At 50.1% G+C, this 26,150-nt stretch overlaps 2 protein-coding genes across 2 annotated transcripts; both read right to left on the reverse strand.

Moving 5' to 3' along the window:
• Positions 1-6,832: 6,832 nt before the first annotated feature.
• LOC146750945 (hormone-sensitive lipase-like) lies at positions 6,833-19,188 on the reverse strand. The gene is made up of 4 exons (XM_085535925.1): positions 18,362-19,188; positions 15,995-16,085; positions 9,960-10,105; positions 6,833-7,558 (listed from the first exon to the last, which is right to left on the reverse strand). Exons 1-4 carry the CDS (start codon positions 18,551-18,553, stop codon positions 6,833-6,835), a joined length of 1,155 nt encoding a protein of 384 aa, XP_085392051.1. The 5' UTR covers positions 18,554-19,188.
• Positions 19,189-22,585: 3,397 nt separating this feature from the next.
• Positions 22,586-24,831, reverse strand: LOC146750946 (hormone-sensitive lipase-like). Its single transcript, XM_085535927.1, has 4 exons — positions 24,181-24,831; positions 23,576-23,680; positions 22,642-22,694; positions 22,586-22,589 (listed from the first exon to the last, which is right to left on the reverse strand). Exons 1-4 carry the CDS (start codon positions 24,829-24,831, stop codon positions 22,586-22,588), a joined length of 813 nt encoding a protein of 270 aa, XP_085392053.1.
• Between the last annotated feature and the right edge of the window lie 1,319 nt (positions 24,832-26,150).

Here is a 26,150-nt window from a genome sequence, read left to right on the forward strand (position 1 = left end):
AATAACCCCATAATCCCATATAAAACCCCATAATCCCATTAATAACCCCATAATCCCATATAAACCCCATAATCCCATATAAAACCCCATAATCCCATATAACCCATAAGTTATAGGGCCGTACCTGCCCCTCTCTCATCTGATAGGACAGCAGCCCCATAGAACCCCACATAAACCCACTTCTAACCCCACATAATGCCATAGAACCCCATAGAATCCCATATAACCCATAATCCCATATAAAACCCCATAATCCCATATAACCCCATAAGTTATAGGGCCGTACCTGCCCCTCTCTCATCTGATAGCTCAGCAGCCCCATAGAACCCCACATAAACCCACTTCTAACCCCACATAATGCCATATAACCCCATAGAATCCCATATAAAACCCCATAATCCCATATAAAACCCCATAATCCCATATAACCCCATAAGTTATAGGGCCGTACCTGCCCCTCTCTCATCTGATAGCTCAGCAGCCCCATAGAACCCCACATAAACCCACTTCTAACCCCACATAATGCCATAAAACCCCATAGAATCCCATATAACCCCATAGAATCCCATATAACCCCATAATCCCATATAAAACCCCATAATCCCATATAAAACCCCATAATCCCATATAACACCATATAATCCCATATAACCCCATATAATGCCATAGAACCCCATAGAATCCCATATAAACCCCATAATCCCATATAAAACCCCATAATCCCATATAAAACCCCATAATCCCATATAAAACCCCATATAATCCCATATAAAACCCCATAATCCCATATAAAACCCCATAATCCCATATAACCCCATATAATCCCATATAACCCCATAGAATCCCATATAAAACCCCATAATCCCATATAAAACCCCATAATCCCATATAAAACCCCATATAATCCCATATAAAACCCCATAATCCCATATAAAACCCCATAATCCCATATAACCCCATATAATCCCATATAACCCCATATAATCCCCTATAACCCCATAGAATCCCATATAAAACCCCATAATCCCATATAAAACCCCATAATCCCATATAAAACCCCATAATCCCATATAAACCCCATAATCCCATATAACCCCATAAGTTATAGGGCCGTACCTGCCCCTCTCTCATCTGATAGGACAGCAGCCCCATAGAACCCCACATAAACCCACTTCTAACCCCACATAATGCCATAGAACCCCATAGAATCCCATATAAAACCCCATAATCCCATATAAAACCCCATAATCCCATATAAAACCCCATAATCCCATATAACCCCATAAGTTATAGGGCCGTACCTGCCCCTCTCTCATCTGATAGGACAGCAGCCCCATAGAACCCCACATAAACCCACTTCTAACCCCACATAATGCCATAGAACCCCATAGAATCCCATATAAAACCCCATAATCCCATATAAAACCCCATAATCCCATATAACCCCATATAATCCCATATAAAACCCCATAATCCCATTAATAACCCCATAATCCCATATAAAACCCCATAATCCCATTAATAACCCCATAATCCCATATAAAATTCCATAATCCCATATAAAACCCCATAATCCCATATAAAACCCCATAATCCCATATAAAACCCCATAATCCCATATAAAACCCCATAATCCCATATAAAACCCCATAATCCCATATAACCCCATATAATCCCATATAACCCCATAGAATCCCATATAAAACCCCATAATCTCATATAAAACCCCATAATCCCATATAAAACCCCATATAATCCCATATAAAACCCCATAATCCCATATAAAACCCCATAATCCCATATAACCCCATAAGTTATAGGGCCGTACCTGCCCCTCTCTCATCTGATAGGACAGCAGCCCCATAGAACCCCACATAAACCCACTTCTAACCCCACATAATGCCATATAACTCCATAGAATCCCATATATAACCCCATAATCCCATTAATAACCCCATAATCCCATTAATAACCCCATAATCCCATTAATAACCCCATTAATAACCCCATAATCCCATTAATAACCCCATAATCCCATTAATAACCCCATAATCCCATTAATAACCCCATAATCCCATTAATAACCCCATAATCCCATTAATAACCCCATAACCCCATTAATAACCCCATAATCCCATTAATAACCCCATAACCCCATTAATAACCCCATAATCCCATTAATAACCCCATAATCCCATATAAAACCCCATAATCCCATATAAAACCCCATAATCCCATATAAAACCCCATAATCCCATATAAAACCCCATAATCCCATATAAAACCCCATAATCCCATATAAAACCCCATAATCCCATATAAAACCCCATAATCCCATATAAAACCCCATAATCCCATATAACCCCATAAGTTATAGGGCCGTACCTGCCCCTCTCTCATCTGATAGGACAGCAGCCCCATAGAACCCCACATAAACCCACTTATAACCCCATAGAATCCCATATAACCCCATAATCCCATATAACCGCATATAATCCCATATAAAACCCCATAATCCCATATAAAACCCCATAATCCCATATAAAACCCCATAATCCCATATAAAACCCCATAATCCCATATAACCCCATAGAATCCCATATAAAACCCCATAATCCCATATATAACCCCATAATCCCATATAAAACCCCATAATCCCATATAAAACCCCATAATCCCATATAACCCCATAAGTTATAGGGCCGTACCTGCCCCTCTCTCATCTGATAGCTCAGCAGCCCCATAGAACCCCACATAAACCCACTTCTAACCCCACATAATGCCATAGAACCCCATAGAATCCCATATAACCCCATATAATCCCATATAAAACCCCATAATCCCATATAACCCCATAATCCCATATAAAACCCCATAATCCCATATAAAACCCCATAATCCCATATAACCCCATAGAATCCCATATAAAACCCCATAATCCCATATAAAACCCCATAATCCCATATAACCCCATAAGTTATAGGGCCGTACCTGCCCCTCTCTCATCTGATAGGACAGCAGCCCCATAGAACCCCACATAAGCCCACTTCTAACCCCACATAATGCCATATAACCCCATAGAATCCCATATAAAACCCCATAATCCCATATAAAACCCCATAATCCCATATAACCCCATATAATCCCATATAAAACCCCATAATCCCATATAACCCCATAATCCCATATAACCCCATATAATCCCATATAAAACCCCATAATCCCATATAACCCCATATAATCCCATATAAAACCCCATAATCCCATATAAAACCCCATAATCCCATATAAAACCCCATAATCCCATATAAAACCCCATATAATCCCATATAAAACCCCATAATCCCATATAACCCCATATAATCCCATATAAAACCCCACATAATCCCATATAAAACCCCATAATCCCATATAAAACCCCATAATCCCATATAAAACCCCATAATCCCATATAACCCCATAGAATCCCATATAAAACCCCATAATCCCATATAAAACCCCATAATCCCATATAAAACCCCATAATCCCATATAACCCCATAATCCCATATAAAACCCCATAATCCCATATAAAACCCCATAATCCCATATATAACCCCATATAATCCCATATAAAACCCCATAATCCCATATAAAACCCCATAATCCCATATAAAACCCCATAATCCCATATAACCCCATAAGTTATAGGGCCGTACCTGCCCCTCTCTCATCTGATAGGACAGCAGCCCCATAGAACCCCACATAAACCCACTTCTAACCCCACATAATGCCATATAACCCCATAGAATCCCATATAAAACCCCATAATCCCATATAAAACCCCATAATCCCATATAAAACCCCATAATCCCATATAACCCCATAAGTTATAGGGCCGTACCTGCCCCTCTCTCATCTGATAGGACAGCAGCCCCATAGAACCCCACATAAACCCACTTCTAACCCCACATAATGCCATATAACCCCATAGAATCCCATATAACCCCATAGAATCCCATATAAAACCCCATAATCCCATATAGAACCCCATATAATCCCATATAACCCCATATAATCCCATATAACCCCATATAATCCCATATAACCCCATATAATCCCATATAAAACCCCATAGAATCCCATATAACCCCATATAATCCCATATAAAACCCCATAATCCCATATAACCCCATAGAATCCCATATAAAACCCCATAATCCCATATAAAACCCCATAATCCCATATAAAACCCCATGATCCCATTAATAACCCCATAATCCCATATAAAACCCCATAATCCCATATAAAACCCCATAATCCCATATAACCCCATAGAATCCCATATAAAACCCCATAATCCCATATAAAACCCCATAATCCCATATAAAACCCCATAATCCCATATAAAACCCCATAATCCCATATAAAACCCCATAATCCCATATAAAACCCCATAATCCCATATAACCCCATAAGTTATAGGGCCGTACCTGCCCCTCTCTCATCTGATAGGACAGCAGCCCCATAGAACCCCACATAAACCCACTTCTAACCCCACATAATGCCATAGAACCCCATAGAATCCCATATAACCCCATAGAATCCCATATAAAACCCCATAATCCCATATAAAACCCCATAATCCCATATAACCCCATATAATCCCATATAACCCCATATAACCCCATATAACCCCATATAATCCCATATAACCCCATATAATCCCATATAACCCCATAGAATCCCATATAAAACCCCATAATCCCATATAAAACCCCATAATCCCATATAACCCCATATAATCCCATATAACCCCATATAACCCCATATAACCCCATATAATCCCATATAACCCCATATAATCCCATATAAAACCCCATAATCCCATATAAAACCCCATAATCCCATATAACACCCCATAATCCCATATAAAACCCCATAATCCCATATAACCCCATAAGTTATAGGGCCGTACCTGCCCCTCTCTCATCTGATAGCTCAGCAGCCCCATAGAACCCCACATAAACCCACTTCTAACCCCACATAATGCCATAGAACCCCATAGAATCCCATATAAAACCCCATAATCCCATATATAACGCCATAATCCCATATAACCCCATAAGTTATAGGGCCGTACCTGCCCCTCTCTCATCTGATAGCTCAGCAGCCCCATAGAACCCCACATAAACCCACTTCTAACCCCACATAATGCCATAGAACCCCATAGAATCCCATATAAAACCCCATAATCCCATATAAAACCCCATAATCCCATATAACCCCATAAGTTATAGGGCCGTACCTGCCCCTCTCTCATCTGATAGGACAGCAGCCCCATAGAACTGCACATAAACCCACTTCTAACCCCACATAATGCCATATAACCCCATAGAATCCCATATAACCCCATAGAATCCCATATAAACCCCCATAATCCCATATAAAACCCCATAATCCCATATAAAACCCCATAAAATTCCATATAAAACCCCATAATCCCATATAACCCCATATAATCCCATATAAAACCCCATAATCCCATATAAAACCCCATAATCCCATATAAAACCCCATAATCCCATATATAACCCCATAATCCCATATAAAACCCCATAATCCCATATAACCCCATATAATCCCATATAACCCCATATAATCCCATATAACCCCATAGAATCCCATATAAAACCCCATAATCCCATATAAAACCCCATAATCCCATATATAACCCCATAATCCCATATAACCCCATAAGTTATAGGGCCGTACCTGCCCCTCTCTCATCTGATAGGACAGCAGCCCCATAGAACCCCACATAAACCCACTTCTAACCCCACATAATGCCATAGAACCCCATAGAATCCCATAAAACCCCATAATCCCATATAATCCCATATAATCCCATATAACCCCATAAGTTATAGGGCCGTACCTGCCCCTCTCTCATCTGATAGCTCAGCAGCCCCATAGAACCCCACATAAACCCACTTCTAACCCCACATAATGCCATAGAACCCCATATAATCCCATATAACCCCATATAATCCCATATAACCCCATAATCCCATATAAAACCCCATAATCCCATATAAAACCCCATAATCCCATTTAAAACCCCATAATCCCATATAAAACCCCATAATCCCATATAAAACCCCATAATCCCATATAAAACCCCATAATCCCATATAAAATCCCATATAATCCCATATAAAACCCCATAGAATCCCATATAACCTCATAATCCCATATAAAACCCCATAATCCCATATAACCCCATAATACCATATAAAACCCCATAATCCCATATAAAACCCCATATAATCCCATATAAAACCCCATAATCCCATATAAAACCCCATAATCCCATATAAAACCCCATAATCCCATATAACCCCATAAGTTATAGGGCCGTACCTGCCCCTCTCTCATCTGATAGCTCAGCAGCCCCATAGAACCCCACATAAACCCACTTCTAACCCCACATAATGCCATATAACCCCATATAACCCCATATAATCCCATATAAAACCCCATAATCCCATATAAAACCCCATAATCCCATATAACCCCATAAGTTATGGGGCCGTACCTGCCCCTCTCTCATCTGATAGGACAGCAGCCCCATAGAACCCCACATAAACCCACTTCTAACCCCACATAATGCCATAGAACCCCATAGAATCCCATATAAAACCCCATAGAATCCCATATAACCCCATAATCCCATATAAAACCCCATAATCCCATATAAAACCCCATAATCCCATATAACCCCATAGAATCCCATATAAAACCCCATAATCCCATATAACCCCATAATCCCATATATAACCCCATAATCCCATTAATAACCCCAAAATCCCATTAATAACCCCATAATCCCATATAAAACCCCATAATCCCATATAAAACCCCATAATCCCATATAACCCCATATAATCCCATATAACCCCATATAATCCCATATAACCCCATATAATCCTATATAACCCCATATAATCCCATATAACCCCATAGAATCCCATATAAAACCCCATAATCCCATATAACCCCATAATCCCATTAATAACCCCATAAGCCCATATAAAACCCCATAATCCCATATAAAACCCCATAATCCCATATAAAACCCCATAATCCCATATAAAACCCCATAATCCCATATAAAGTTATAGGGCCGTACCTGCCCCTCTCTCATCTGATAGCTCAGCAGCCCCATAGAACCCCACATAAACCCACTTCTAACCCCACATAATGCCATAGAACCCCATAGAATCCCATATAACCCCATAGAATCCCATATAAAACCCCATAATCCCATATAAAACCCCATAATCCCATATAAAACCCCATAATCCCATATAAAGTTATGGGGCCGTACCTGCCCCTCTCTCATCTGATAGCTCAGCAGCCTGACGTAGACGGGGCCGGGTCCGGTGTGAGCCACGGGGGGGGGGATGGTGACGGTGGTCCCGGGGTCCCCCCCTATAAGGGGCAGCTCTATGGGGTCGGGGGGCAGCGCCAGGACCCTACACAGCCCCACAGGGGGGGACGCGGCCGCTGCTACTGACTATGGGGGGAAACAGTGGGGTGAGGGACCCATATATAGGGTCATAATCCTATAGAGGAACATGTAATCCCATATAGAAATCCCTTAATCCCATATGGGATATCCCATATGGTCCCATTTAATCCCATTTTGGGTCATTTTGGTCCCATTTTGGGTCATTTTGGTCCCATTTTGGGTCATTTTGCTCCCATTTTGAGTCATTTTGGTCCCATTTAATCCCATTTTGGGCCCATTTAATCCCGTTTTGGGTCATTTTGGGCCCATTTTGGGTCAATTTGTTCCCATTTTGGGTCATTTTGGGCACATTTAGGTCCTATTTGTTCCCATTTTGGGTCATTTTGGTCCCATTTTGGGCCCATTTTCGGTCATTTTGTTCCCATTTAATCCCATTTTGGGTTATTTTGTTCCCATTTTGGGCCATTTTGGTGCCATTTAAGTCCATTTTGGGTCATTTTGGGCCAATTTTGGGTCATTTTGGTGCCATTTAAGCCCGTTTTGGGTCATCTTGGTCCCATTTGAGTCCATTTTGGGCCCATTTGGGCCCATTTTGGGTCATTTGGGGTCCATTTAGGTCCTATTTGTTCCCATTTTGGGTCATATTGGGCCCATTTGGTCCCATTTGAGCCCATTTCGGTCCTATTTGGGCCCATGTTGGGTCATTTTGGTGCCATTTAAGTCCATTTTGGTCCCATTTTGGGTCATTTTGGTCCTATTTGGTCCCATTTTGGTCACATTTAAGCCCATTTTGGGTCATTTTGGGTCCATTTGTTCCCATTTTGGGCCCATTTTGGGTCATTTTGGTCCCATTTAATCCCATTTTAGGTCATTTTGGTCCCATTTAATCCCATTTTAGGTCATTTTGGTCCCATTTAATCCCATTTTGGGCCCATTTAATCCCATTTTGGGCCCATTTAATCCCATTTTGGGTCATTTTGGGCTGATTTTGGTTGATTTCAGGTTACTCACAGCCAGCAGTTGGCTCTCCGTCCTATTAGATCCCATTTTGGGTCATTTTGGGCCCATTTGGGGTCATTTTGGTCTCATTTAATCCCATTTTGGGCCCATTTTGGGTCATTTTGGTCCCATTAAGCCCATTTTAGGTCATTTTGGGCCCATTTTGGGCCCATTTAGGACCTATTTGTTCCCATTTTGGGTCATATTGGGCTCATTTGGTCCCATTTTGGGTCATTTTGGTACCATTTAAGCCCATTTTAGGTCATTTTGGTCCCATTTTCAGCCCATTTTGGGTCATTTAGTTCCCATTTTGGGCCATTTTGGTCCCATTTTGGGCCATTTTGGTCCCATTTAAGCCCATTTTAGGTCATTTTGGGCCCATTTAGGTCCTATTTGTTCCCATTTTGGGTCATTTTGGGCCCATTTTGGGTCATTTTGGTCCCATTTTGGGTCATTTTGGTCCCATTTGATTTCATTTTGGGTCATTTTGGGCCCATTTTGGGTCATTTTGGGCCCATTTGAGCCCATTCTGGTGCCATTTTGTTCCTATTTGGGCCCTTTTTGGGTCATTTTGGGCCCATTTTGGGACATTTTGGTCCCATTTAAGCCCATTTTAGGTCATTTTGGGCCCATTTAGGTCCTATTTGTTCCCATTTTGGGTCATTTTGGGCCCATTTAATCCCATTTCGGTCCTATTTGTTCCCATTTTGGGTCATTTTGGGCCCATTTAATCCCATTTTGGGTCATTTTGGGCTGATTTTGGGTGATCTAGGGTTACTCACAGCCAGCAGCTGGCTCTTGGTCCTAATTGGGCCCATTTTGGGTCATTTTGGTCCCATTTGGGCCCATTTTGAGTCATTTTGGGCCTATTTTAGGTCCATTTAATCCCATTTTGGGTCATTTTGGTCCCATTTGGTCCCATTTTGGTCCCATTTAATCTCATTTTGGGCCCATTTAAGCCCATTTTGGGTCCATTTGGTCCCATTTTGAGTCCATTTTGGGTCATTTTGGGTCATATTGGGCCCATTTGGTCCCATTTGAGCCCATTTTAGGTCCATTTTGGGCCCATTTTGGGTCATTTTGGTCCCATTTAATCCCGTTTTGGGTCATTTTGGTCCCATTTTGGGTCATTTTGGTCCTATTTGGTCCCATTTTGGTCCCATTTAATCCTGTTTTGGGTCATTTTGTTCCCATTTTGGGGCATTTTGTTCCCATTTTGGGCCATTTTGGTCCCATTTTGGGACATTTTGGTCCCATTTAAGCCCATTTTAGGTCATTTTGGGCCCATTTAGGTCCTATTTGTTCCCATTTTGGGTCATTTTGGTCCCATTTGGTCCCATTTTGGGTCATTTTGGTCCCATTTGGTCTCATTTTGGGTCATTTTGTTCCCATTTTGGCCCATTTAAGCCCATTTTGGGTTGATTTGGGTTGATTTAGTGTTACTCACAGCCAGCAGCTGACTCTCCGTCAGGTTCCAGAAGCTTTTCCAAAACCCCACGTCCAGTCGCTGCGTCAGACGCTCAAATTCCGCCCCACGGAGCTCAGGGTCCAGAGCGTAACGGCTGCCCCACAGCAGGGAGCCCGCGGCCAGGCCTGCCCCATAGAGACACATAGAGACCCCATAGGGACACATAGGGACACATAGAGACCCATAGGGACACATAGCTGCCCCACAGCAGGGAGCCCGCGGCCAGGCCTGCCCCATAGAGACACATAGGGACCCATAGGGACCCATAGAGACACATAGGGACACATAGGGACACATAGAGACCCATAGCTGCCCCACAGCAGGGAGCCCGCGGCCAGCCCTGCCCCATAGAGACACATAGAGACCCCATAGAAACACATAGGGACACATAGAGACACATAGGGACACATAGGGACACATAGAGCCCCATAGGGACACATAGAGACCCATAGAGACACATAGGGACCCATAGAGACACATAGGGACATATAGAGACCCATAGAGACACATAGGGACACATAGGGACCCATAGAGACACATAGGGACACATAGAGACCCATAGCTGCCCCACAGCAGGGAGCCCGCGGCCAGGCCTGCCCCATAGAGACACCATATAAATACATAGGGACCCATAGAGACCCATAGAGACACATAGAGATGCCATATAAACACATAGAGACCCATAGAGACCCATAGGGTCCCATAGGGACCCATAGGGACCCATAGCTGCCCCACAGCAGGGAGCCCGCGGCAAGGCCTGCCACATAGAGACACATAGAGACCCCATAGAAACACATAGGGACACAGGGACCCATAGAGACACATAGGGACCCATAGGGACACATAGAGCCCCATAGAGACCCATAGGGACACATAGGGACCCATAGAGCCCCATAGAGACCCATAGAGACCCCATAGAGACACATAGAGCATCATAGAGCCCCATAGAAACCCATAGAGCCCCATAAAGACCCATAGAGCCCCATAGAGACCCCATAGAGACACATAGAGCCCCATAGAGCCCCATAGAGCCCCATAAAGACACATAGAGCCCCAAAGAGACCCCATAGAGCCCCATAGCGCCCCATAGAGCCCCACAGAGACCCATAGAGCCCCATAGAGACCCCATAGAGACACATAGAGTTCAACAGAGCCCCATAGATACCCCATACAACCCCATAGAGTCCCATAGAGCCCCATAGGGTCACATAGAGCCCCATAGAGCCCCATAGCGCCCCATAGCCCCATACTGACCGAGCCCTGCCCCCCTGCAGTGGTAGATCTCCCCATAGGACACCATTACAACCCCATATAACCCCATAACCACACATTGTGACCCCATAGAGACCCCATAGAGCCCCATAGAGACCCCATAGAGACCACATAGAGCCCCATAGAACCCCATAGAGACCCCATAGAGCCCCATAGAGACCCCACAGAGACCCATAGAGCCCCATAGAGACCCCATAGAGACACAAAGATCCCTATAGAGACCCCATAGCGCCCCATAGAGCCCCATAGAGACCCATAGAGACCCACAGAGCTCTACAGAGACCCCATAGAGACCCATAGAGCTCCATAGATCCCTATAAAGACCCATAGAGACCCCATAGCGCCCCATAGAGACCCCATAGAGACCCATAGAGCCACACAGATCCCCATAGAGCCCCATAGAGCCCCATAGAGACACATAGGGTCACACAGAGCCCCATAGAGCCCCATAGAGACCCCATAGAACCCCATAGAGACCCCATAGAGCCCCATAGAGACCCCATAGAGACCCATAGAGCCACACAGATCCCCATAGAGCCCCATAGAGACCCCATAGAACCCCATAGAGACCCCATAGAACCCCATACAGACCCCATAGAGCCCCATAGAGCCCCATAGCCCCATACTGACCGAGCCCTGCCCCCCCGCAGTGGTAGATCTCCCCATAGGACACCATTACAACCCCAAATAACCCCATAACCACACATTGTGACCCCATAGAGACCTAAAGAGACCCCATAGAGCCCCATAGATCCCTATAAAGACCCATAGAGACCCCATAGCGCCCCATAGAGACCCCATAGAGACCCATAGAGCCACACAGATCCTCATAGAGCCCCATACAGCCCCATAGAGACCACATAGAGCCCCATAGAACCCCATAGATCCCCATAGAGCCCCATAGCCCCATACTGACCAAGCCCTGCCCCCCCGCAGTGGTAGATCTCCCCATAGGACACCATTACAACCCCATATAACCCCATAACCACACATTGTGACCCCATAGAGATCCCATAGCGCCCCATAGAGACCCCATAGAGACCCATAGAGCCACACAGATCCCCATAGAGCCCCATAGATCCCCACAGAGACCCCATAGAGCCCCATAGAGACCACATAGAGCCCCATAGAGCCCCATAGAGCCCACATAGAGCCCCATAGAACCCCATAGAGACCCCATAGAACCCCATAGAGACCCCATAGAGACCACATAGAGCCCCATAGAGCCCCATAGAGCCCCATAGAACCCCATAGAACCCCATAGAGCCCCATAGATCCCTATAAAGACCCATAGGGACCCCATAGAGCCACATAGAGCCCCATAGAACCCCATAGCGCCCCATAGAGCCCCATAGAGCCGCATAGAGCCCCATACAGCCCCCATTGAGACCCATAGAGCCCCATAGAGCCCCATAGCGCCCCATAGCCCCATACTGACTGAGCCCTGCCCCCCCGCAGTGGTAGATCTCCCCATAGGACACCATTACAACCCCATATAACCCCATAACCACACATTGTGACCCCATAGAGACCTAAAGAGACCCCATAGAGACCCAATAGAGACCACATAGAGCCCCATAGAACCCCATAGAGACCCCATAGAGCCCCATAGAGACCCCACAGAGACCCATAGAGCCCCATAGAGACCCCATAGAGACACAAAGATCCCTATAGAGACCCCATAGCGCCCCATAGAGCCCCATAGAGACCCATAGAGACCCACAGAGCCCCACAGAGACCCCATAGCACCCCATAGAGCCCCATAGAGACCCATAGAGTCCCATAGAGACCCCATAGAGACCCATAGAGCTCCATAGATCCCTATAAAGACCCATAGAGACCCCATAGCGCCCCATAGAGACCCCATAGAGACCCATAGAGCCACACAGATCCCCATAGAGCCCCATAGAGCCCCATAGAGACACATAGGGTCACACAGAGCCCCATAGAACCCCATAGAGACCCCATAGAACCCCATAGAGACCCCATAGAGCCCCATAGAGACCCCATAGAGACCCATAGAGCCACACAGATCCCCATAGAGCCCCATAGAGACCCCATAGAACCCCATAGAGACCCCATAGAACCCCATAGAGACCCCATAGAGCCCCATAGCGCCGCATAGCCCCATACTGACCGAGCCCTGCCCCCCCGCAGTGGTAGATCTCCCCATAGGACACCATTACAACCCCATATAACCCCATAACCACACATTGTGACCCCATAGAGCCCCATAGAGCCCTATAGTGCCCCATAGAGACCCCATAGAGCCACACAGATCCCTATAGAGCCCCATAGATACCCCATACAGCCCCATAGAGCCCCATAGAGACCCCATAGAGCCCCATAGAGACCACGAAGAGCCACTCAGATCCCCATAGAGCCCCATAGAGACCCATAGCGCCCCATAGAGCCCCATAGAGCCCCATAGAGACCCCATAGCGCCCCATAGAGCCCCATAGAGACCCAAAGAGACCCCATAGAGCCCCATAGAACCCCATAGAGACCCATAGAGCCCCATAGATCCCTATAAAGACCCATAGAACCCCATAGAGCCCCATAGCGCCCCATAGAGACCCCATAGAGCTCCACAGATCCCTATAAAGACCCATAGAGACCCCATAGCGCCCCATAGAGACCCCATAGAGACCCATAGAGCCACACAGATCCCCATAGAGCCCCATAGAGCCCCATAGAGACACATAGGGTCACACAGAGCCCCATAGAGCCCCATAGAGACCCCATAGAACCCCATAGAGACCCCATAGAGCCCCATAGAGACCCCATAGAGACCCATAGAGCCACACAGATCCCCATAGAGCCCCATAGAGACCCCATAGAACCCCATAGAGACCCCATAGAACCCCATAGAGACCCCATAGAGCCCCATAGCCCCATACTGACCGAGCCCTGCCCCCCCGCAGTGGTAGATCTCCCCATAGGACACCATTACAACCCCATATAACCCCATAACCACACATTGTGACCCCATAGAGACCCCATAGAGCCCCATAGAGCCCTATAGTGCCCCATAGAGACCCCATAGAGCCCCATAGAGACCCATAGAGCCCCATAGAGACCCCATAGATCCCCACAGAGCCCCCATAGAGACCCATAGAGCCCCATAGAGACCCCTAGAGCCCCATCGTGTCCCATAGAGCCCCATAGAGCCCCATAGTGCCCCATAGAGCCCCATAAAGACCCCATAGAGCCCCATAGAGACCCCATAGAGCCCCATAGAGACCCATAGAGACCCATAGAGCCCCATAGCGCCCCATAGCCCCATACTGACCGAGCCCTGCCCCCCCGCAGTGGTAGATCTCCCCATAGGACACGATTACAACCCCATATAACCCCATAACCACACATTGTGACCCCACAGAGCCCCATAGAGCCCCATAGAGACCCCATAGAGACCCATAGAGACCCCACAGAGACCCACAGAGACCCATAGAGACCCATAGAGACCCCATAGAGAAACCATAGAGACCCATAGAACCCCATAGAGACCCATAGAGACCCACAGAGACCCACAGAGACCCCACAGAGTCCCATAGAGCCCCCATAGAGCCCCATAGAGACACATAGAGACACATAGGTTCACACAGAGCCCCATAGAGTCCCATAGAACCCCATAGAGACCCCATAGAACCCCATATAGCCCCATAGAACCCCATATAGCCCCATAGAGACCCATAGAGCCCCACAGAACCCCATACAGCCCCATAGAGCCCCATAGAGCCCCATAGCGCCCCATAGCCCCATACTGACCGAGCCCTGCCCCCCCGCAGTGGTAGATCTCCCCATAGGACACCATTACAACCCCATATAACCCCATAGCCACACATTGTGACCCCATAGAGCCCCATAGAGCCCCACAGAGACCCCATAGCGCCCCATAGAGCCCCATAGAGACCCCACAGAGACCCATAGAGCCCCATAGATCCCTATAAAGACCCATAGGGAGCCCATAGAGCCCCACAGAGCCCCATAGAGCCCCCATAGAGCCCCATAGAGCCCCATAGAACCCCATAGAGCCCCATAGCGCCCCATAGCCTCATACTGACCGAGCCCTGCCCCCCCGCAGTGGTAGATCTCCCCATAGGACACCATTACAACCCCATATAACCCCATAGAGCCCCATAGAGCCCCATAGCGCCCCATAGCCCCATACTGACCGAGCCCTGCCCCCCCGCAGTGGTAGATCTCCCCATAGGACACCATTACAACCCCATATAACCCCATAACCACACATTGTGACCCCATAGAGCCCCATAGAGACCCAAAGAGACCCCACAGAGACCCACAGAGACCCACAGAGACCCATAGAGACCCCATAGAGAACCCATAGAGACCCATAGAACCCCATAGAGACCCATAGAGACCCACAGAGACCCCATAGAGAACCCATAGAGACCCATAGAACCCCACAGAGAACCCATAGAGACCCATAGAACCCCATAGAGACCCCATAGAGCCCCATAGAGCCCCATAGAGCCCCATAAAGCCCCAAAGAGACCCCATAGAGACCCATAGCGCCCCATAGAGCCCCACAGAGCCCCACAGAGACCCCATAGCGCCCCATAGAGCCCCATAGAGACCCAAAGAGACCCCATAGAGCCCCATAGAACCCCATAGAGACCCATAGAGCCACATAGATCCCTATAAAGACCCATAGGGACCCCATAGAGCCCCACAGAACCCCATACAGACCCCATAGCGCCCCATAGCCCCATACTGACCGAGCCCTGCCCCCCCGCAGTGGTAGATCTCCCCATAGGACACCAGGCCGATGGCGATGCTCTGCAGGAGGGGCCTCATGGACGGAACAAACTGGGCACAAATAAAAGGGGGAGGGGACACACACACCCCATTGAAATCAGCAGTGACCCCATTGATTCCATTGATCCCATTGAGCCCATTGATTCCATTGAGCCCATTGAGCCCATTGACTCCATTGACCCCATTGACTCCATTGACTCCATTGACAACAATGGAGCCACTGAGCCCATTGAGTCCATTGATTCCATTGACCCCATTGACTCCATTGATCCCATTGATTCCATTGAGCCCATTGAGCCCAATGGCCCCATTGACAACAATGGAGCCATTGAGCCCATTGAGTCCATTGAGTCCATTGAGTCCGTTGAGCCCATTGACTCCATTGATCCCATTGACTCCATTGAGTCCATTGACTCCATTGAATCCATTGACCCCATTGAATCCATTGATCCCAGTAGCCCCATTGACAACAATGGAGCCATTGAGCCCATTGATCCCATTGATTTCATTGAGCCCATTGATTTCATTGACCCCATTGACCACAATGGCCCCATTGATTCCATTGATTCCATTGACTCCATTGATCCCAGTAGCCCCACTGACAACAATGGAGCCATTGAGCCCATTGACTCTATTGACCCCATTGAACCCAATGGCCCCATTGACTCCATTGACCCCATTGACCCCATTGATCCCATTGACCCCATTGAGCTCATTGAGCCCATTGAGCCCAATGGCCCCATTGACTCCATTGAGCCCATTGAGCCCATTGACTCCATTGATCCCATTGACCCCAATGACCCCATTGACTCCATTGATCCCAGTAGCCCCATTGACAACAATGGAGCCATTGAGCCCATTGAGTCCATTGATCCCATTGACCCCATTGACTCCACTGACTCTATTGAACCCATTGAGCCCATTGACTCCATTGAGCCCATTGATTCCATTGATTCCATTGAGCCCATTGACCTCATTGACCCCATTGAGCCCATTGATCCCAGTAGCCCCATTGACAACAATGGAGCCATTGATCCCATTGATCCCATTGAATCCATTGAGCCCAATGGCCCCATTGACTCCATTGATCCCATTAACTCCATTGACCCCATTGACTCCATTGACCCCAATGGCCCCATTGATTCCATTGATTCCATTGACTCCATTGAATCCATTGAGCCCATTGATCCCAGTAGCCCCATTGACAACAATGGAACCATTGAGCCCATTGACCCCAATGGCCCCACTGAGCCCAATGACCCCATTGATCCCATTGATCCCATTGACTCCATTGATCCCATTGATCCCATTAACCCCATTGACTCTATTGACTCTATTGACTCCATTGATCCCATTGACTCCATTGATCCCATTGACTCCATTGATTCCATTGAGTCCATTGATCCCAATGGCCCCACTGACAACAATGGAGCCATTGACCCAAAGACTCCATTGACTCCATTGATCCCAGTAGCCCCATTGACAACAATGGCCCCATTGAGCCCATTGAGCCCATTGACTCCATTGAGCACATTGAACACTATGGCCTCATTGACCCCATTGAGCCCATTGAACACTATGGCCCCATTGACCCCATTGACTCTATTGACCCCATTGACTCTATTGATCCCATTGACCACTATGGCCCCATGACCCCATTGACCACTATGGCCCCATTGACCCCATTGAGCCCATTGACTCCATTGACCCCATTGAGCCCATTGAACACTATGGCCCCATTGACCCCATTGACTCTACTGACCCCATTGAGCCCAATGGCCCCATTGACTCCATTGACCCCATTGACTCTATTGAGCCCATTGACCCCAATGGCCCCATTCAACCCAATGGCCCCATTGACCCCAATGGCCTCATTGACCTCATTGCCCCCATTGAGCCCAATGACCCCAATGGCCCCAATGACCCCAATCTTCCCATTGAGCCCAATGGCCCCTTTGACCCCATTGAGCCCATTGACCCCAATGGCCCCATTGACTCCATTGACCCCATTGAGCCCAATGACCCCAATGGCCCCAATGACCCCAATCTCCCCATTGACCCCAATGGCCCCATTGACCCCATTGACCCCAATGGCCCCATTGACCCCAACAACCTCATTGCCCCCATTGCCCCCATTGACCCCATTGCCCCCATTGACCCCATAGCCCCCATTGCCCCCACCCCTTACCTGGAAGCCCAGGCACCTGCCATAGAAGCACCCGCAATGCATGGTGCTGTACTCCTCCATTGACCCCAATGGCCCCATTGACCCCAATGGCCCCATTGACCCCAATCTCCCCATAGCCCCCATTGCCCCCACCCCTTACCTGGAAGCCCAGGCACCTGCCATAGAAGCACCCGCAATGCATGGTGCTGTACTCCTCCAACACCGCGTCCCCCAATCCCGACTCCTCGCTGGCAAACAGCGCCCCCTGGGGGCTGGAGGCCAAAACCCCTTGCGCCAAACACAGCAGGGCCCTCAGCTGCCCCACAGCCGCCCCATAGGGCGCCCCATACATCAATTGGCCCCATTGAGCACTATGGCCCCATTGAGCCCATTGAACACTATGGCCCCATTGACCCCATTGAGCACATTGAACACTATGGCCCTATTGAGCCCATTGAGCCCATTGAACACTATGGCCCCATTGACCCCATTGAGCCCATTGAACACTATGGCCCTATTGACCCCATTGAGCACATTGAGCACTATGGCCCCATTGAGCCCATTGAGCACATTGAACACTATGGCCCCATTGACTCCATTGACCCCATTGACTCTATTGATCCCATTGAGCCCATTGACCCCATTGACCCCAATGACTCTATTGACCCCATTGACTCCATTGACCCCATTGACTCTATTGAGCCCATTGACCCCAATGGCCCCATTCAACCCAATGGCCCCATTGACCCCAATGGCCTCATTGACCCCATTGACTCCATTGACCCCAATGGCCCCACTGGCCCCATTGAGCCCATTGACCCCATTGAGCCCATTGACCACTATGGCCCCATTGACCCCATTGAGCCCATTGACCTCATTGCCCCCATTGAGCCCAATGTGCCCAATGGCCCCAATGACCCCAATCTTCCCATTGAGCCCAATGGCCCCATTGACCCCATTGAGCCCAATGGCCTCATTGACCCCAATCTCTCCATTGAGCCCAATGGCCCCATTGACCCCATTGAGCCCAATGGCCCCAATGACCCCAATCTTCCCATTGACCCCAATGGCCCCATTGACCCCAATGGCCCCATTGACCCCAATGACCCCATTGCCCCCATTAACCCCATTGACCCCAATGGCCCCATTGACCCCATTGCCCCCACTGCCCCCACTGCCCCCACCCCTTACCTGGAAGCCCAGGCACCTGCCATAGAAGCACCCGCAATGCATGGTGCTGTACTCCTCCAACACCGCGTCCCCCAATCCCGACTCCTCGCTGGCAAACAGCGCCCCCTGGGGGCTGGAGGCCAAAACCCCTTGCGCCAAACACAGCAGGGCCCTCAGCTGCCCCAGAGCCGCCCCATAGGGCGCCCCATACATCAATTGGCCCCATTGAGCACTATGGCCCCATTGAGCCCATTGAACACTATGGCCCCATTGAGCCCATTGAGTCCATTGAACACTATGGCCCCATTGAGCCCATTGACTCTATTGACCCCATTGACTCTATTGATCCCATTGACCACTATGCCCCCATTGACCCCATTGACCCCATTGACTCCATTGACCCCAATGGCCCCACTGACCCCATTGAGCCCATTGACCCCATTGAGTCCATTGACCACTATGGCCCCATTGACCCCATTGAGCCCATTGACCTCATTGCCCCCATTGAGCCCATTGAGCCCAATGGCCCCAATGACCCCAATCTTCCCATTGACCCTAATGGCCCCATTGACCCCATTGACTCCATTGACCCTATTGACCCCATTGACCCTATTGACTCTATTGACCCCATTGACTCCATTGAGCCCATTGAGCCCATTGACCCCAATGACTCTATTGACCCCATTGACTCCATTGACCCCAATGGCCTCATTGACCCCATTGACTCCATTGACCCCATTGACTCTATTGAGCCCATTGACCCCAATGGCCCCATTCAACCCAATGGCCCCATTGACCCCATTGACTCCATTGACCCCATTGACTCTATTCACTCCATTGACCCCATTGACCCCATTGACTCCATTGACCCCAATGGCCCCAACGACCCCAATCTCCCCATTGACCCCAATGGCCCTATTGCCCCCATTGACCCCAATGTCCCCATTGACCCCATTGACCCCAATGGCCCCAACGACCCCAATCTCCCCATTGAGCCCAATGACCCCATTGACCCCAATGGCCCCATTGACCCCATTGCCCCCATTGACCCCAACAACCTCATTGCCCCCATAGCCCCCATTGATCCCCTTACCTGGAAGCCCAGGCACCTGCCATAGAAGCACCCGCAATGCATGGTGCTGTACTCCTCCAACACCGCGTCCCCCAATCCCGACTCCTCGCTGGCAAACAGCGCCCCCTGGGGGCTGGAGGCCAAAACCCCTTGCGCCAAACACAGCAGGGCCCTCAGCTGCCCCACAGCCGCCCCATAGGGCGCCCCATACATCAATCGGCCCCATTGAGCACTATGGCCCCATTGACCCCATTGACTCTATTGACCCCATTGACTCTATTGATCCCATTGACCACTATGGCCCCATTGACCCCATTGACCCCATTGACTCCATTGACCCCAATGGCCCCACTGACCCCATTGAGCCCATTGACCCCATTGAGTCCATTGACCACTATGGCCCCATTGACCCCATTGAGCCCATTGACCTCATTGCCCCCATTGAGCCCATTGAGCCCAATGGCCCCAATGACCCCAATCTTCCCATTGACCCTAATGGCCCCATTGACCCCATTGACTCCATTGACCCCATTGACCCCATTGACCCTATTGACTCTATTGACCCCATTGACTCCATTGACCCCAATGACCCCATTGACCCCAATGACTCTATTGACCCCATTGACTCCATTGACCCCAATGAGCCCAATGGCCCCATTGACCCCATTGACTCCATTGACCCCATTGAGCCCATTGACCCCATTGAGCCCATTGACCCCATTGAGCCCATTGACCCCATTGCCTCCATTGACCACATTGACTCCATTCAGCCCATTGACCCCAATGGCCCCAACGACCCCAATCTTCCCATTGAGCCCAATGGCCTCATTGACCCCATTGACTCCATTGACCCCATTGAGTCCATTGAGCCCAATGGCCCCATTGACCCCAATGGCCCCAACGACCCCAATGGCCTCATTGACCCCAATGTCCCCATTAACCCCATTGCCCCCATTGACCCCACTGCCCCCACCCCTTACCTGGAAGCCCAGGCACCTGCCATAGAAGCACCCGCAATGCATGGTGCTGTACTCCTCCAACACCGCGTCCCCCAATCCCGACTCCTCGCTGGCAAACAGCGCCCCCTGGGGGCTGGAGGCCAAAACCCCTTGCGCCAAACACAGCAGGGCCCTCAGCTGCCCCAGAGCCGCCCCATAGGGCGCCCCATACATCAATTGGCCTCATTGAGCACTATGGCCCCATTGAGCCCATTGAGCCCAATGACCCCATTGACCCCATTGACTCCATTGACCCCAATGGCCCCACTGACCCCATTGAGCCCATTGACCCCATTGAGCCCATTGACCCCAATGACTCCATTGACCCCATTGACTCTATTGACCCCATTGACTCCATTGACCCCATTGACTCTATTGACCCCATTGACTCCATGGAGCCCAATGTCCCTATTGAGCCCATTGACTGCATTGACCCCATTGAGCCCATTGACCCCATTGACCCCAATGGCCTCATTGACTCCATTGACCCCATTGACTCTATTGACCCCAATGGCCTCATTGACTCCATTGACCCCAATGACTCTATTGACCCCATTGACTCCATTGACCCCATTGACTCTATTGAGCCCATTGACCCCAATGGCCCCATTCAACCCAATGGCCCCATTGACCCCAATGGCCTCATTGACCCCATTGACTCCATTGACCCCATTGACTCTATTGATCCCATTGACCACTATGGCCCCATTGACCCCATTGACTCCATTGGCCCCATTGACCCCATTGAGCCCATTGACCTCATTGACCCCATTGAGCCCATTGACCCCATTGAGCCCATTGACCACTATGGCCCCATTGACCCCATTGAGCCCGTTGACCTCATTGCCCCCATTGACCCCATTGAGCCCATTGAGCCCATTGACCCCATTGAGCCCAATGGCCTCATTGACCCCAATCTTCCCATTGAGCCCAATGGCCCCATTGACCCCATTGACCCTAATGGCCCCATTGACCCCAATGGCCCCATTGACCCCAATGGCCCCATTGCCCCCATTGACCCCAATGTCCCCATTGACCCCAATCTTCCCATTGAGCCCAATGGCCCCATTGACCCCATTGCCCCCATTGACCCCAATGGCCCCATTGACCCCATTGCCCCCACTGCCCCCATAGCCCCCATCCCTTACCTGGAAGCCCAGGCACCTGCCATAGAAGCACCCGCAATGCATGGTGCTGTACTCCTCCAACACCGCGTCCCCCAATCCCGACTCCTCGCTGGCAAACAGCGCCCCCTGGGGGCTGGAGGCCAAAACCCCTTGCGCCAAACACAGCAGGGCCCTCAGCTGCCCCAGAGCCGCCCCATAGGGCGCCCCATACATCAATTGGCCCCATTGAGCACTATGGCCCCATTGAGCCCATTGAACACTATGGCCCCACTGACCCCATTGAGCACTATGGCCCCATTGACCCCATTGAGCCCATTGAACACTGTGGCCCCATTGACCCCATTGACTCTATTGACCCCATTGACTCTATTGATCCCATTGACCCCAATGGCCCCATTGACCCCATTGACTCCATTGACCCCATTGACTCTATTGACCCCATTGACCCCATTGACTCCATTGACCCCATTGACTCCATTGACTCCACTGACCCCATTGAGCCCATTGACCCCATTGACTCCATTGACCCCATTGACTCTATTGACCCCATTGACCCCATTGACCCCATTGACTCCATTGACCCCATTGACTCCATTGACTCCACTGACCCCATTGAGCCCATTGACCCCATTGACTCCATTGACCCCATTGACTCTATTGACCCCATTGACCCCATTGAGCCCATTGACCCCATTGACTCCATTGACCCAACTGACTCCATTGACCCCATTGACTCCATTGACCCCATTGACCCCATTGACTCCATTGAGCCCAATGGCCCCATTCAACCCAATGGCCCCATTGACCCCATTGACCCCATTGAGCCCAATGACCCCAATGGCCCCAACGACCCCAATCTTCCCATTGACCCCAATCGCCCCAACGACCCCAATCTTCCCATTGACCCCAATGGCCCCACTGACCCCATTGACCCCAATGTCCCCATTGAGCCCATTGCCCCCATTGACCCCAACAACCTCATAGCCCCCACTGCCCCCATCCCTTACCTGGAAGCCCAGGCACCTGCCATAGAAGCACCCGCAATGCATGGTGCTGTACTCCTCCAACACCGCGTCCCCCAATCCCGACTCCTCGCTGGCAAACAGCGCCCCCTGGGGGCTGGAGGCCAAAACCCCTTGCGCCAAACACAGCAGGGCCCTCAGCTGCCCCAGAGCCGCCCCATAGGGCGCCCCATACATCAATTGGCCCCATTGAGCACTATGGCCCCATTGACCCCATTGAGCACTATGGCCCCATTGAGCCCATTGAGCACATTGAACACTATAGCCCCATTGACCCCATTGAGCAGATTGAGCCCAATGGCCCCATTGACCCCATTGACTCCATTGACCCCAATGGCCCCACTGACCCCATTGAGCCCATTGACTCTATTGACCCCATTGACTCCATTTATCCCAATGACCCCAATGGCCCCAATGACCCCAATCTTCCCATTGACCCCAATGGCCCCATTGACCCCATTGAGCCCAATGGCCCCAATGACCCCAATCTTCCCATTTACCCCAATGGCCCCATTGACCCCAATGGCCTCATTGACCCCAATCTCCCCATTGACCCCAATGGCCTCATTGACCCCAATGGCCCCAATGACCCCAATCTTCCCATTGAGCCCAATGGCCCCATTGACCCCTTTGAGCCCAATGGCCTCATTGACCCCAATCTCCCCATTGCCCCCATTGCCCCCACTGCCCCCACTGCCCCCACCCCTTACCTGGAAGCCCAGGCACCTGCCATAGAAGCACCCGCAATGCATGGTGCTGTACTCCTCCAACACCGCGTCCCCCAATCCCGACTCCTCGCTGGCAAACAGCGCCCCCTGGGGGCTGGAGGCCAAAACCCCTTGCGCCAAACACAGCAGGGCCCTCAGCTGCCCCAGAGCTGCCCCATAGGCCTCCAATTCAGCCACGTTATGCTCCTTCCTAAAGAACACGCTCTTCCTTCGGGCCGAGACGTAGCGACACTTGGCCACGGCGTGAGCCAAACAACGTTTGGTGGCGGCCACTAAACTCCTGTATCCGTTGCCTGGGCTGGATGGATCCAAGTCGAAAAGGTGTTGGAGCCTTTGGAGGTGCCTCAATGGAGCCTCCAGGCGGGAGCCGTGATGGCGGAGCAGGAGGAAAGCGGAGGCGAAACGACGCCCCACGGCCGAGTCCGTGCTCAGGAAGAACGAGGCGTTGTCCGACGTTAAGGACGAAAGGGAGCGGAATAAAGGGCGGGGGTCCGGAGTCGGGGGGGGGTCCATTGTATGGGGGGTATAGGGCGGGTGTGGGGGGAGATGGGGGGAGATGGGGTGGATATAGGGGGTTATAAGGGGTTAATGGGGGTCTGGGGGGGTTATAGGGGGGGATATGGAGGGATATGGGGGGATATAGAGGGATATGGGGGGATATGGGGGGTTATAGGGGGGTTATGGGGGGGATATAGGGGGATATGGGGGGTTATGGGGGGAATATGGGGGATTAAAGGGGGTCTGGGTGGGTTATAGGGGGATATGAGGGGTTAAAGGGGTTATGGGGGGTTATGGGGGGTTATGGAGGGGATATGGGTGGGTTATGGGGGGATATGGGGGGTTATGGGGTTGTAGAGTGAGGTTATGGGGGGTTATGGGGGGGATATGGGGGGGTTATGGGGTTGTAGAGTGGGGTTAACGGGGTTATGGGGGGTTATGGGGGGGTTATGGGGGGATATGGGGGGTATAGGGGGGGTGTGGGGTTTTAGAGTGGAGTTATGGGGGGTTATGGAGTTGTAGAGTGGGGTGATGGGGGGATATGGGGGGTTATAGGGGGGTTATGGGGGGATATGGGGGGATATGGGGTGGATATAGGGGGATATGGGGGGTTATGGGGTGATATGGGGGGATATGGGGGGTTATGGGGGGTTATGGGGGGATATGGGGGGTATAGGGGGGGATATGGGGGGTTATGGGGGGATATGGGGGTTTATAGGGGGTCTGGGGGGGTTATAGGGGGGAATATGGGGGGGTTATGGGGTTGTAGAGTGGGGTGATGGGGGGATATGGGGCAGTTATGGGGGGATATGGGGGGGTTATGGGGGGTTAAAGGGGGTCTGGGGTGGTTATGGGGGGATATAGGGGGGATATGGGGGGGATATGGGGGGATATGGGGGGTATAGGGGGGGATATGGGGTTATGGGGTTGTAGGGTGGTTATGGGGGGATATGGGGGCTAAAGGGGGTCTGGGGGGTGTTATAGGGGGGGATATGGGGTTTTAGAGTGGAGTTATGGGGTTGTAGACTGGGATAGTGAGGTTAAAGGGGGGGTTAGGGGGTGTTATAGGGGGGATATGGGGGTTATGGGGGGGTTATGGGGGGTTATGGGGGGATATGGGGGGATATGGGGGGTTAAAGGGGGTCTGGGGGGGTTATAGGGGGGGATATGGGGGGATATGGGGGGTTATAGGGGGGTTATAGGGGGATATGGGGGGGTTATGGGGTTGTAGAGTGGGGTTAAGGGGGTTATGGGGGGTTATAGGGGGGTTATGGGGGTATAGGGGGGGATATGGGGTGGATAGGGGGGATATGGGGTTATGGGGTGATATGGGG

This window comes from Coturnix japonica, unplaced genomic scaffold, assembly GCF_054131305.1.
Source record: "Coturnix japonica strain WE unplaced genomic scaffold, WE-NBRP24 Scf239, whole genome shotgun sequence".
Lineage (NCBI taxonomy): Eukaryota > Metazoa > Chordata > Aves > Galliformes > Phasianidae > Coturnix > Coturnix japonica.

Excerpts from the sequence above, each read along its gene's own strand:
- LOC146750945 (XM_085535925.1), bottom strand. The coding sequence starts at position 18,553 with ATGTATGGGGCGCCCTATGGGGCGGCTGTGGGGCAGCTGAGGGCCCTG. Across the intron at positions 10,106-15,994 it reads CTGCGGGGGGGCAGGGCTCG|GCCTGGCCGCGGGCTCCCTG; the intron begins GTCAGTATGGGG and ends TCTATGGGGCAG. Across the intron at positions 7,559-9,959 it reads CGGAGAGTCAGCTGCTGGCT|TCAGTAGCAGCGGCCGCGTC; the intron begins GTGAGTAACACT and ends TTCCCCCCATAG.
- LOC146750946 (XM_085535927.1), bottom strand. The coding sequence starts at position 24,831 with ATGGACCCCCCCCCGACTCCGGACCCCCGCCCTTTATTCCGCTCCCTT. Across the intron at positions 23,681-24,180 it reads GGCTCAATGGGAAGATTGGG|GGGGCGCTGTTTGCCAGCGA; the intron begins GTCATTGGGGCC and ends TCCAGCCCCCAG. Across the intron at positions 22,695-23,575 it reads GCAGGTGCCTGGGCTTCCAG|GGGGCGCTGTTTGCCAGCGA; the intron begins GTAAGGGATGGG and ends TCCAGCCCCCAG.